We start from the raw sequence: 13755 nt of genomic DNA on the forward strand, positions 1-13755 counted from the left end.
GCGTGAATAATTTCCATTTAAATGTGGATGTAGAAATTTACAATAAGCTTGAAGTCAGAATGTTTAAATATAAAACCAGCAAACTATCCCGGCTCTTTATAACTCTTGTAACGTCACAGCTGAATGCTTGGCCTCAGTTGGTAATTACAAATGAAGTTTTGTTAGCAATTACTGCATTTTGCTCAATGGCAGGAAAACTGGTGGAGCCTTTGTTCAGTGTTCTTGCTCGCCTTCTAAGAATCACAATTGTTAGGGTGCAGAAGGATGCCATTCGGCCTATTGTCCTTACACCAGTTCTGTTACCTAGCGCCAGTATCCTGACCTTCCCCCATATCCCTGCACACCATTTATATCTGAAGAATCATCCAATTCTAAACCCCAACTCCCCCTTACCTGTAGACTACACTTTGGTTTGAACTCCTTATGTGTAACACTGTTGACCAATATATATAATTCAGCTCTGTTGCCTTCATTTTTTGGAGGTTCTGATAAGTTGGAGCAATCAGACAGTACAAGAAGATTTTTTTTTGCATTTACAACATAATAAGCTTTGCATTTACATGGTGTCAGATTCCATTTCTCCACCAGGGGAGATTGTGGCATAGTGGTAATATTGCTGGACTGTTAATCCAGAGGTCCAGCTATTGCTGTGGGGTCATGGATTTGTAATCCAACATGGCAACTGGTGGAATTGATTCGTTTTGATAGATCTGAAACACACAGTTAATCTTAGTTGTGATGATTGTGTTGACTTTATTCGATTGCTGTAAAACCCCATCTGGTTTCACTAATGTCTTTTAGGAAAGGAAATCTGCCATCCTTACATGATGTCACCTGCATGTGATTCCAGACACTCAGGAGTCTGGTTAACTCTTAACTGCCCTCTGATTAAGCCACTCAGTTTAGGAACAATTCGGGATGGGCAACACAACACTGGCTATGACAGCAAAGCCCACATCACATGAACAAATAAAGACAGTCTTCAGGGCTTGACCCAAGGGTTTCTTGTTACTGTGAAGGGACTGTTTTGTAGGCCAATCGTTAGACAAGAATAAGATCTTGAGATGCAGGAGCAGAACTAGGCATTTCAGCCCATCAAGGCTGCTCCACCAGTCGATCATGACTGATCTTTTTCTCAACCCCATTCTCCCGCCTTCTCCACTTAACCCCTTACTAATCAAGAACCTGTCTATCTGTCTTAAATACAGTCAATGATTAGCCCTCTGCTGCTCTGAGTTTCTCAGAAAAGCCACTCTCTGGCTGAAGAAATTCCTCCTCATCTCCCTTCTAAAGGGCTATCGGTTCCCTGGGTCCTAGTCTCTCCTTTTATAGTGGAAACATCTTCTCCATATCCACACTATCCAGGCCTCTGTTTTCTGTAAGTTTCAATCTGATCCCCACATTCTTCTAAATATAATTGAATACAGACCCAGAGTCCTCAATCACTCCCTATATGACAAATCCTTCACCCCTGTGATCAGTCTCGTAACCCTCCTCTGGAATGGCTTCAATGCCAGCACATCTTTCCTTAGATAAGGGGCCTAAAATGATTCTCTGTATTCCAAATGTGGTTTGACCCTCTGCTGTTGTTATCTAGTACCCTTGAAAGGAATACCAACATTGCATTTGCCTCTCAGACCATCAACTGAACCTGCATGTAAGAGAATCCTGAACGAGGACTTGCAAGTCCCTTTGTGCTTCTGATTTCCAGAGCCTTTACCCAGTTTAGAAAATTGTCCTCGCCGGTTTTTTTCCTACCAAAATGCAAAACCTCACTCTTCTACATTGTATTCCATTTGCCACTTCTTTGCCCACTCTGAGCCTGTCCAAGTCCTTCTGCAACCTCCCTGCTTCCTCAACACTATCCCTCCACCTATCTTTGTCATCTGCAGCCTTATCAATGATGCACTCAGCTCCTTTGTCCAAATGTGAATGATGTGGAGGTGCCAGTATTGAGCTGGTTTGGACAAGGTCAAAAATTACTTGACACCAGGTTATAATCCAACTGGTTTATTTGAAAACAGTAGTTTTCAGAGTGTTGATCCTTCATCAAGTATAGTGAGAGAGACATCAAGACACAATTTATAAGTAAAAGGTCAAAAGATCATACAACCATTGCAAATGTATTGAATAAACCTAAAATGGCTGGCTGACTCCCTCCTGTTATTTCTTTAATCAGCTAGAAAGGAGATGCAAGTTTTGCTGGATTAGAATGCAAACAGTAGAATGTCTTTCATGTTACTGCTCTGAGATAACTAAAGGTTTTATCACTCTATACAAGAGATGACATCTCAAGTCAGCCAATGCATTTTAGGTGAGAGGTCTAGTTTGTTTTAGTTTTGAGTCAGACTGGTTTTATTTCCAAAGCAGGAATTTATAAAATGCCTTACTGACTGTGTCTACAAATTGTGTGGTTTTTGAACAAAATCGACTGTCTGCAAATACATGACTATAAATGCAGATTCACCCATAGATTTGTGTGTGACAGTGTGGAGGGGAGAGAGAGAGAGAGTGTATGTGTGCATGCATGCGTGTGTTTTAGAAACTGGGGCGGGGTGTGACTGGGAGGGAGTGTGTGGGGCGGGGTCACAGTCGAGGCTGTACTCATGGGTACTCTGCTTGGCAACTCTGCGTTGTTGTGTATCCCGATGTCCACCTTGGAGGACATTTATCCAAAGATCCGAGACCCTTGATCCCTGAAATGCTCCCCCACTGGGAGGGAACATCCCTGTCTGATTGTTGTGCGGTGTCCATTCATCTGTCGTCGTAGTGTCTACATGATTTTGCCAATATACCATGCCACGGGGGCATCCTTGCCTGCAGCGCATGAGATAGACAATATTGGCCAAATCATGTGAGTTTCTGCCGTGCACATTGTGGGTGGTGTTCCCACATGTGGTAGTATCCATGTCAATGATCTGACTTGTCTTGCAGAGTTTGCCGTGGCAGGGTTGTGTGGTTTTGTGATCAGTGTTGTTCTGAAGGCTGGGTAGTTTGCTTTGAACAGTGGTCTGTTTAAAGTTTGGCAGGTGTTTGAAGGCGAGAGATAGAGGCATAGGGAAAATATTGGCAAGGTGTTGTTCGTCATCGATAATGTATTGAAGGCTGCGAAGAATGTGGCATCATTTCTCTGCCCTGGAGAAGTGTCAGACGGCAATGGGTACCCTATGAGTTGTATCCCATGTCGGTCTTCTGAGGAGGTCATTACGGTTTCTCGTTGTGGCCTGTCAGACCTGCCAATTGATAAGTCGAGCATCGTGTCCCATTCTTATGAGGGTGTCTTTCAACACCTTCAGGTGTCCATTGTGTTCCTCTGCTGAGCAGAGGCTGATTACCAAATTTGGTACTCATGAGAGTGGCCTTAACGCACGCCTCCCCCAGCTGCGCCCATATGAATCAATGGGGGGGAATATATGTTTGCAGAATTGTATTTGCAGATACGTTCCATTTCCTTCAATAAGAATGCAACTTGTGGACACAGTCAATGCGGCATTTTATAAATTCCTGCTTTGACAATAAAGTCAGTCTGACTGCAGGTTAAAGTACAGATTCTAAACAATGTACTGTCAGATCTGATAAACCCTTTAGTTATCTTGGGGCAGTGACTTGAAAGACATTCTAGGATTTGCATTTTAATCAGTTAAAACTTGCATCTCCTTTCTAATTGATTAAAGAAATAACAGGAGGGAGTCAGCCAGCCATTTAGGTTTATTCAATATATTTGTATCAGTAGTATGATCTTTTACTTAAAAATTCTGTGTCTTGATGCATCTGTCACTATGCCTGATGAAGGAGCAATGTTCCAAAATCCAGTGTTTTCAAATAAACCAGTTGGACTAAACCTGGTGTTGAGAGTTATGACCAAATCATAAATGTATGACGCAAATAGTTATGGTCCCAACACTGACCCTTGTGCAACTCTACTAGTAACAAACTGTCATCCTGTAAAAGACACCTTTATCCCTACTCTCTGTCCTGTCAGCCAAACTGTCCTCTATCTATGCATGTACCTTGCCCCATAAAATGAGTTCTTATTTAGCAGCCTCCGGTGCTGTGCCTTGTCAAACGCCATCTGGAAATCCAAATAGACCAAGTCCTCTGGCTGCCCTTTATCTAATTTGTTACCTCATCCAAGAATTCTAACAGATTTATCAGACATGATCTCTCCTTGACAAAGCCATGTTCACTGTGCCCTGTTTTACCATGCACTTCTAAGTACTCTGCAGTCTCATCCTTAATAATGGACTCTCAAATTGTCACCAAAGACCAAAGTCAGGCTAACTGGCCTGTAGTTTCCTGACCTCTGCTTCCTTTCTTAAAGAGATGCGTTACATTCGCCATTTTCAAGTCCTCTGAGACCCACCCTGACTTAGGTGATTCCTGAAAGATTACCACCAATGTCCCTACAGTCTCCTTAGCTACCTCCTTCAGAACTCTGGGGTGTAGTCCATCCAGTCCAAATGATTTGTCCATTTTCAGATCTTTCATCTTCCCCAGCACCTTCTCCCTAGTGACGTCCACTACTCACCTAGGCCCCCTATTCTCTTGAAGTTCTGGTATGTTGCTGCTGTCTTCCACAATGAAAACTGATGTAAAGTAGGTATTCAATTCCTCCATTTCCTTGTTCCCTATTACAACTTCTCCAGCCTCATTTTTCAGTGGTCCAATGTCAACTCTTGCCTCTTTCTTAACTTGTAGATATTTTAAAAAAAACTCTTGCAATCTTTTATATTGCGGCTTCCTCTCATCTTCTACCCCACCGCCTCCCCTTGCCCCTGTATTGTTTCTTTAGTTTTTAAAGGCTTCTCACTAATCTTTACCACATTGTATGCCCTGTCTATTGCTTTTATGCTGTCCGAGTTCTCTTGTCAGCCATGGTTGCTTTATCCTCCCCTTAGCGTATTTCTTCTTCCTTGGGATGAATCTCTGCTGTGCATCCTGAATTAGCTCCAGACATTTCTGCCATTGCTACCCACCTTCCATTGTCTTCCCTGCTAATCTTCCCTTCCAATCAACTCTGGCCAGCTCCTACCTAATTTTTGTAGTAACCTTTATTCAGTTATAATGCCATTACATCTGATTCAGTCCTCTCCCTCTCAAACTGAAAAACACATTCTGTTGTATTATGGTCGCTGCTCTCTAACAGTCCTTCTCCTTCAGCTCCCTTAATCTGCTTGATCTCTAAATCCAGAATTACTTGTTCCCGAGCGGTGTTACCAAAAGCTGGCTCAAAAAAAAACTTGCAAACGTTCCGCAAATTTCTTTTCTTGAGATCTGCTACTAACCTGATTTTCCCAGTTCACCTGTATATTGAAGTCCCCAGGATTATTGTAATAGTGCCATTCTTAATGCCTTTTCTATCCCCTGATCTATTTTCTTCCCCACATCCTGACTACTGCTAGGAAACCTGTACACAGCTGTCATAATTTTCTTTTTTCTTTGTGACTCTTCAATTCTACCACACAGATTCAACGCCTTCTGACTCTGTCCTTTCTTGCTGTTGATTTAATTTTGTTTCTTATTAACAAGACAACCCCATCTGCCTTTCCTTTTTGATAGAACATGTACCCTTGAATATTTAGTTTCCAGTCCTGATCCCCTTGCAGTGATGTTGTAGGTATCACAGAGAGATCATACTACCAATTTCAGTTTGTGCTACAAGCTCATCCAACTGGTTTTGTACATTGCGGGCATTTAAAAATTACACCCTGAGTTGACTGACCCCCCCCCCTCCACTTCTCCTAGTTACCCCTTTATCTGATGTACCTAAAATTAAATCCTGACCCTTTCCATATTGTCTGTCCTACAACTTGTTCTGGAAATTTTAACCTCAGCTGAGCCGCTTCTCCTCCCCAATCACCCCTTGTAATTTTCCATGGAAATGTGGCAATTCTTCACACAAGTGGAGCATGTGGTGTTCACACACTTCAGTTCCGTGAGGCCTCACAGTCAGACCTATCCTGTTCTTGCCATACATACCCTTTCCAATAGGGTATCAATGAAAAAGCAATGGAAATTTTACAGATTACATTTTTTCTTTTTATACCATTCCATAATCTAGGGATGTGTAGGCTATCAGCACAGCTACAGCCCTGACTAATGTGCTAACTTGAGGCAAACCAGGAATTGAAACTGAGATGTTTCAGACCCGAGTTAATTGGTAGCTTTCAACTAATGTTTGCTATGAATTTGGGTCAATCATTCATTTCCTTTTCCATCCTGAACTTGCACCCTATCTGTTTGTGGATATAGATAATATCACTGACATATCAGCTTTTGAATGTTTCTCTGTGACCGGTTACTAGCACTTTGTGGGAGCAATAGGTGATTCTTTCCCATCCACGGACCCGGAAAAATGGTTGCTCCCTCTGTCAGCTCTTATCCCATACGGTATCAATGAACAGGAAATAGTAGGCATCTGTTAACCATTCTGTGGAGTTCAAGATTCTAGGACTTCATCAGAAAACAGGGATTATTTGCTGATTTGATATTTGTTATATATTTTGAGTAATTGCCACTCTGCCATCGTTAAAAATAATCATTGAAAATATATTTGAAATGTTATACAAATCATTTTAAAATGTGTTTAATTTCCACTTTTTGTGAACTTGAAGTGTAAAAATTCCTTTAGCATACCTAGTGTTACAAACTCTGCTCTGGTTGTTACAGCTGGTCAGTATAGGTTCCCCGTATGGCTATGGGCGGGATCATCAATCAGAGTTTCTGCTGATTGTGTCGCGGGAAGTGAAGGGGGAGGAGACCAGTTTCCACAACAGCAGCAGCGAGGTCTGTCCCAGTAATACCCTCCACACTCTCTCTAATAATGCACGGCCACTTTCCCTGCTTGTTACCATCGCTTGCTTTACATTACATCTTCCCATTCTTTGAAAGATTTTTCATGTGTTTCAATTCTGTGGTTGCTGCTTTTGTGTGTGTGTGTGTGTATGGAAGTGTATACAATGTACACAGCACATCTATGTACTCTAGCTGTTTGCACTGCTTACAAATTTGTTTAGCTTCTCAAATGTACGTTTTTACAGATTTCTAAAAGAGATATAGACCGAAAATATAAATTATGAAATCAGATTTGAAAATTAATCTGCATAATGTGACCTGCTTCTTTTTGATCTTGGTTTTGCATAGTAATGAAACCTGCATCAGTCTTGGTTAAAAACTTAACTACGAAGACAACTCTTAACTGCATCCTTGCACGATGATTGCTATTCAGTTGAATTATATCTTTAAGATTTGAGAGCAGCCTTTTTTTAAAAGAACTATTTTGCAAGCCTTGTTGAGTTGGCCGTGAGCAACGAAGCTGAAGCCCTGGTATGAAAGCAGAAAGTACTGAAGCACTCAGCAGGTTGGGCTTCATCTCCTGAAGAGCATCATGTCACGTTAATGATTCCAATTGATGACCTTTTCTTTCTCCACAAACATCTGCCAAACAACTGAGTGTTTCCAGCATTTTCTGTTTGTATTTGAGTTCTGCTCCTTCAGTATTTTGCTCTTTTGTTTTAATGAAGCACTAGTGCCTGGAATGCAGTGTGTGATGGGTAGAGATTCTGTGTACAGACATGTTCCAAAGCATTCTGTGCATATTTAATACAAAAAGCAGGCCTGCTGAGAATTCCTGAAAATAGTAATTCCCACTAATTTAGGTCTGATTTCAAAGTAGATTTTGGGACCCAATAGTTACTAAAATTTTATCAGAGATAATGGGAACTGCAGGTGTTGGAGAATCAGAGATAACAAAGTGTGGAGCTGGATGAACACAGCAGGCCAAGCAGCATCTTAGGAGCACAAAAGCTGACGTTTTGAGCCTAGACCCTTCATGTTGCTCTGTCTTAGAACCTATTGTCTTCTGATCGAGCAGAAGATCCACTTTAGATAACAGTAGATTTTAAATCCCTGGGGCAACAGGTAGACCAGGATTCCTGGGTTCAGTTCCTTGTCTCTACTCATTTATCATCTTTCTGTCAAGGCAACATTTCCATGGAGAGGGAAATCAAACAGGATCTTGCTTCTGATCTGTGATAGTATGCCCTTGTGGAAGTGATTTGTTGAGGATGAAATAAACCATGCTGTTTATTCTGTGGGTAAAAAATCTTGCTCAATCCTTATTGATTCACGTTGTGAGATTACCTGATGAAAATTCTGAAATAGTTTTATACATTCAAAAAAGAGAAAATCAACAAAGGACTTAATAAGTTAGCTTGGATTGGATTGTCCAGCCATTCTAATGCCCTGTACTTGGTCTCATTATTTTATTTTGAAACCTGAATTTGAGGGATCTTATAGGATTAAAAAAAATTGCCTGGCGACAAGACTTGAAACTCAACAGTTTCTTTGCTGGCTAAGTCATCACACAAGGCTTCAAGTACAGTGCACAAAAGGAACATCCTAGATGTAACTATGGTCCCATTTATGGAGAGAGAAATAATCAGGATATGTTATTTCTCATTCAGTTTCACCCCATTCTGTTGTCCGTATACCTATTATGGTGTGGAATACTACACTCAGTTGAGTGCGGGGCCAAGTGATAAGTTAATACTTGAACATTTACTTAATTCCTGGGAGTTGAGGAAAAAATACCTGTGCCCTTTTGAAAAGTTCTCCCACTGGTAATTTTTTCCCACATGAAATGTTATCAGTTCTTGGAAGAGAGCGTGTCTGCATTTATTGTCTTCCTTTATTTCTACGAATAGATTAATAGAATGAAGTTTCCAAGATCAAAGAAGGAAAAATATACAGCAATGTATGATAGTTTCTGTCATTGACATTGCAGCAAATTCTTCATATATTTAAGATGCATAAAATCCAAGTCAGAAAGTGTTTCTCAACTTATTCACACCATTGGAGAACAATTTGCTCACTGAATGTATCACCACATGAGCTTGAATTCAAGCAAGAGCAAGCTTCAAAAATAGCTAAATGTTTGAAAGGCCAACAATAAACAGTCAGCAATTATAGCCTTGACAAAACTGAGGCCACTGGGCAAAAGAATTTAAGACCTAAATTTAGGGCTGTTTACCGCAAGAAAATTGAAGCTTCATAATTCAGTACAATGGAGTCTGACAGACTATGTCTTGCATGAAATGTTTGTAAAGTACAAAGTAGCAATTTATCAAACTCTAGACTAATGAGAATAAACCATGGATGAGATAACATTTTCAAATCTAAATAGATCATGTGTCTTCAAGTGATTTGAGACTTGCAAATGGTAACTCGTGATTAAACATTTACAGGATACCCAGCTTCAGCTACAAGGGGAAATCATATTTTAGCAAGAGCTCTGATAAACTAGTTCCTAGTTATAATGATAAACTGTGCCGTAGTAGTTGTTGGCATTTGCTATTTAGATTCAGTTACAGAATAGCGATTTAGTCAGGGTCCAAACTGTCTGATGTAGCTTGGTGAATGAGAAATTTAGGATTTCTGACAGTGGTGATTGGATGCAGGATTGATAGCAATTGTGAAACAATATTGCTGTAAAAGTGGCACTGAGGGTGGGGAAGAATTCATGGTGCTGAATTTAGTGAAAAGCTTTTCCTGTCTCCAAAAAGTTACTTCAAATTTCATTCTGTACTGAATCAAATCCATTGATCGTAATTCTGAACTTTTAAGAACATATTCTTGACAAAAGATGCTCACGTTTCTGTTCTGCTTCAGAACTGCTAAAAGCTAATTGACCTGAAGTGTTAAATTTTTCCTCATTCCACAATGCCACTTCACCTGAGTACTTCCAGAATTCTCTTTTTATTTCAGATTTCCAGTATCTACAGTGTTTTGCTTTTGGCATTGGTGGAGATGTAGAAAAGTTGTAATTTGTATTGTTTGTGCTACGATGTCTAGTATATGGAATTGTTAATGAAGTTGATGGCCAACTGGTAATCATGTTTATTATCTTCCTACAAATTGTTCAACCAAGCCCGGGCAATTTAAGTTACTATTGAACTTCACACTGTTCGATCTGGCTTATGATGTCGCTAAACAATCCAAACACCTCAATGAGAACACAGCAGTGGAGGGAACCTGGTGAACATGCAACAAGCAATCATTGATTTTCTTTTTCTTGAAAATAGTTATTCAGATGCTTTATCTGATGTTGGTCATGTCTATATTTGAGAGTTACATGCCCAACCACATCCTCAAGGCTGTTCCTTCAGACTTCAGCTTTATCCCAACCTTTCTTGTTCTGTCCTCATGAAGTCCTCTGAAGTTGTTGTGTATTCTTCACTTGGCTTATTCGTGTTTATTCCTGCCAATTGTTTTGGCAAGATTGTTCCTGCACCAAATTGGTGAAATTGACAGTGGTGAGGAGGACTGCAACAAATTATGGGAGGACATCAATAAACTAGCTGAAAGAGCAGTAAATAATTGGAAAATGAAGTACAAAGCAATAACTGAGGTAGTATATTTTGGTTGGAAACAAAAGGGGTCACCTATTACTTGGAAGGTGCAAATGTAGATGAGAGAGAGGAACAAAGGGATTTTGGAGTATAAATGCATCACACAATTGATGCAGAGGAGGAGGCCATTCATCCTATTGTGGCAAGAAATTATGAACTAGAGGTAATGTTTCAGGTCCAGTGACCCTTCCTCAAATGCTGCTGGACCTGCTGAGCTTTTGAAGCAATTTCTGTTTTTGTTTCTGATTTCCGGCATCTGCAGTTCTTTTGGATTCCAAATAATGGGACTGGTTTGTAACTTAAGTATATTTCTCCACTTCTTCCTTTCTTAACCTCTTAAAACAAATTATATCATCAGCCAACATCAGGGACTGGCCTGCCCCAGTGTGCCTCAATTTCTTTATTAGTTTATGTCCTTGTTTAGAAGAAGGAAATTTCTCTTTTTGAAACAAAGTATTCACAATCTCTGGTGGTCTGATTTCCTTTCTTAGTAATCAAGAAAAGATTTTCTTGACTGTGCTGAGTCGTCTCTCACTTACTAGAAAGCTCTGAGAGAACACAATCTATCTGTGCCACTGCTCCTGTTTCGATACCCTTTTCTTTTCCTGATATACCCTTTTCTGTGGATTTCTTAGGTGTCCCTATCACTGCAAAAATCCTTTTTAACCCTCAGCAATAGATTCTGTTTCACTTTTAGGTTCTCCCTTTATCCTTTATTACTTTGTCATTCTGTTCATTCCCTAAAATTAATATTTGTATTGACAGATTTTCTATTTTCTTATTTACTACTTTGATTCCTATATAATTATTACCCCACATTTACCCATAAGATGATATAGATATCTTCCAGAGCCGCTAGTTTTCAGATTTTTTTGATACTTGATGCTCGCCTAAACATGTTTCAAGGGTTACCAGAACACTTAAATTCACATAATTCCTATTCCAGACAAGCTTGTCCTTTATGATCAAAACTGGATAAGCAAGATCATAGAATGAAACCTGGCTTGCTTGATCATAAGTTTTGGGGGTTTTTTTGCAGTTTGGTTACTGTGGTAGTCTGTCGCTGAAAATACTCACATGAGGCTACTTGATCCTCTTTAGTAAAAGAATACAAAGTTATTATGCAAAAACAAAAATCTTGGAAAGATCTTAACATAAGTGGGAAAATTAAAGCTTTAACCCTTCTCCCAGCGTTACTGTTTACCATCACTCAATCTCAGTGAAGTATCACTCCCTATTTGTTGATTTCTGAATAGAATGATTATTTTCAGTTCTTAGTTTGAGAATGCTGAAGCAACTTAAGACTTCGTTTCAGCCTGGATACCACCTCCAATTATAATAGCCTGAAGATTTTTTAACCAATTCTTGGAGGTTAGAAACTTTTTTAAAAAAAACAAGAACAATTGCTGTTCTGAATGACTTATTATTTTAACCGAAACCTGATTGTGGCCTGGTCCATCTTTGTGAATGTTATATAAAAGTTCAACTTTGTAAAACACATTATCAGTTAATTCCTGCTAGTTGATCGATTCACTTAACTTAAGTCACATTCTTTTTTGGAAAAACTTTGGATGCTATACAGAATGACTTCCTGACCTCTGCAAAAAAGGACTAGTCACCTTCATAGAAATGAAGACAAATCTACATTTTGTCCACTTTTGAATCCAGATTTCCAAATAATAACAATATGCTGCAACCTAAAAATAGTACAAATTGGTTATTGAAGGGTATGAGTAAGAACTAATTCCTGCATATTGAAAAGTTTAAAAACAAAAATCAAAAGAGCATCTTTTTTCCCTCCTTCAATAACTTCAACTCATCAAATTCCCTAAGGTTCATTCTTCTTGTGATGTTAACTTGAGCTTAAATGGTCCAAAAGGCAAACTGAGGATTGTATATTCATCCTGGGTGTGAGATTGTTTAATTCCAGAAGTTCAACACATTTGAATTGGAACCACTCCAGGAAGAACATCAGTTATGGAGTCTGAAAACCGAATGCTAGATCCACATGGGAAGAGAAAACAATTTTGCATTCTGTGTAGAGGGTTTTCATCAGCTCAGTTTCCCATTTGCAATACCTATCTGCTCCAAGGGTGCGCTGGATCTGAACATTAGGAAAATAAAAATCTGTTTTATGCTGATTAAGAACAAAGATGAGAAGAGACACTGGTAAAGCATTTAACAGTCAGACTTCACCTTACCTCTCAATGAGCTGTTGCATAGTTGAAATTTAGTGTCAGCATTAATAAAAAGGTTGATTTATGAATTATTTCTTGAATTCACACCTGGTTTCATATCTTTAGGGGAAAATAACTAGGCAGTTATCTCATCATTTTTGTTCTATCTGGACTTGTTTTAACCATCAAAAATCTGGCATGGCCTTGGCTGTTTAGTTTTGCTATTTTTATCCTCATTAGGAAAGGGATGGGTTGTCTGTAAGCCCATTTTAAAAAAAAGTCAAATGACATGCAATTGTAGGAAAACCAGTAATTAGCACATAAAATTACTAATCGTCTGTGCTTTAAAGCATGCCCTGTTTTGCAAACCCCTCCAATGGCCAAGCATGTTAACTGACACTTCACAACACAGCTTCTCTTTGTGACCCAGTGTTAAGGCAACAAGATTATACAACACTACGTAAATTATTTCCAGACAGGCGAATAAGCATGGCTAGGATTTGAGTTCAGTTTTATGATGTGACGTAAATGATCTGTTTATGCAGGTCTGCTGATTGAGGATGAAAGGTACTTTGTTTTCAGTTTTGTTTTTTTTGCACTCCAGTTACTGATCTTTGGCAGAGAGTTGTAACAGCTGGATATACTCAGTGGTCTGGCCAGACATGTCTAGGCATGTGTTTGCTGAAAATAAGACAGTTCTGTAATTTTTTTCATAAGAGTTGCATTTGAACTTTTTTTGGCAGCGCAACTAGCTTAGATTTGTGTACTTTCATTACAATGTGCCCTATTCACATCCAGTTTTTGAACATTAGAACTAGGAGCAATGGTAGACTATTGGCTTCCTAAATTACTCTGCGACTCAGCAAGATCATAGTTGATCTGAATCTTGGCCTCCCCTCCACTGTCCTGCATGTTCACCATAATCTTGGACTCGGCTATAGTTAAAATTTCTGTCTTATTTCAGCAGTGAATATATTCTATATTTAGCTTCCATACTTCTCTGGAGTAAAGCATTCTGAAGATTTTATGTCACTTCACTGAAGTGTCTCCAATGTTAAGTGTATTCCTTCATAATATTCAAGACATTGGATTACTACTGTGACAGAGACCCAGGTAATATTCTGGATCCTGGGTTCAAATCCCACCAAACCAGAATTTGAATTCAATGA

General features: G+C 39.4%; 1 protein-coding gene across 4 annotated transcripts in view; it reads left to right on the forward strand.

Moving 5' to 3' along the window:
* Positions 1-13755, forward strand: part of LOC125462232 (BTB/POZ domain-containing protein KCTD5-like) — a 74054-nt gene that overhangs the window by 42133 nt on the left and 18166 nt on the right. For 2 of the 4 annotated variants that reach the window (XM_048552008.2, XM_048552007.2), the window contains exon 5: positions 6670-6786. The exons of the other annotated variants lie outside the window; for them this stretch is intronic. In XM_048552008.2, the coding sequence (XP_048407965.1) occupies positions 6670-6786 (117 nt within the window). The remainder of the gene's footprint in view (positions 1-6669; positions 6787-13755) is intronic. 4 annotated transcript variants of the gene reach the window in all.

Source organism: Stegostoma tigrinum, chromosome 23 (genome assembly GCF_030684315.1).
Source record: "Stegostoma tigrinum isolate sSteTig4 chromosome 23, sSteTig4.hap1, whole genome shotgun sequence".
NCBI classification, from domain to species: Eukaryota; Metazoa; Chordata; class Chondrichthyes; order Orectolobiformes; family Stegostomatidae; genus Stegostoma; species Stegostoma tigrinum.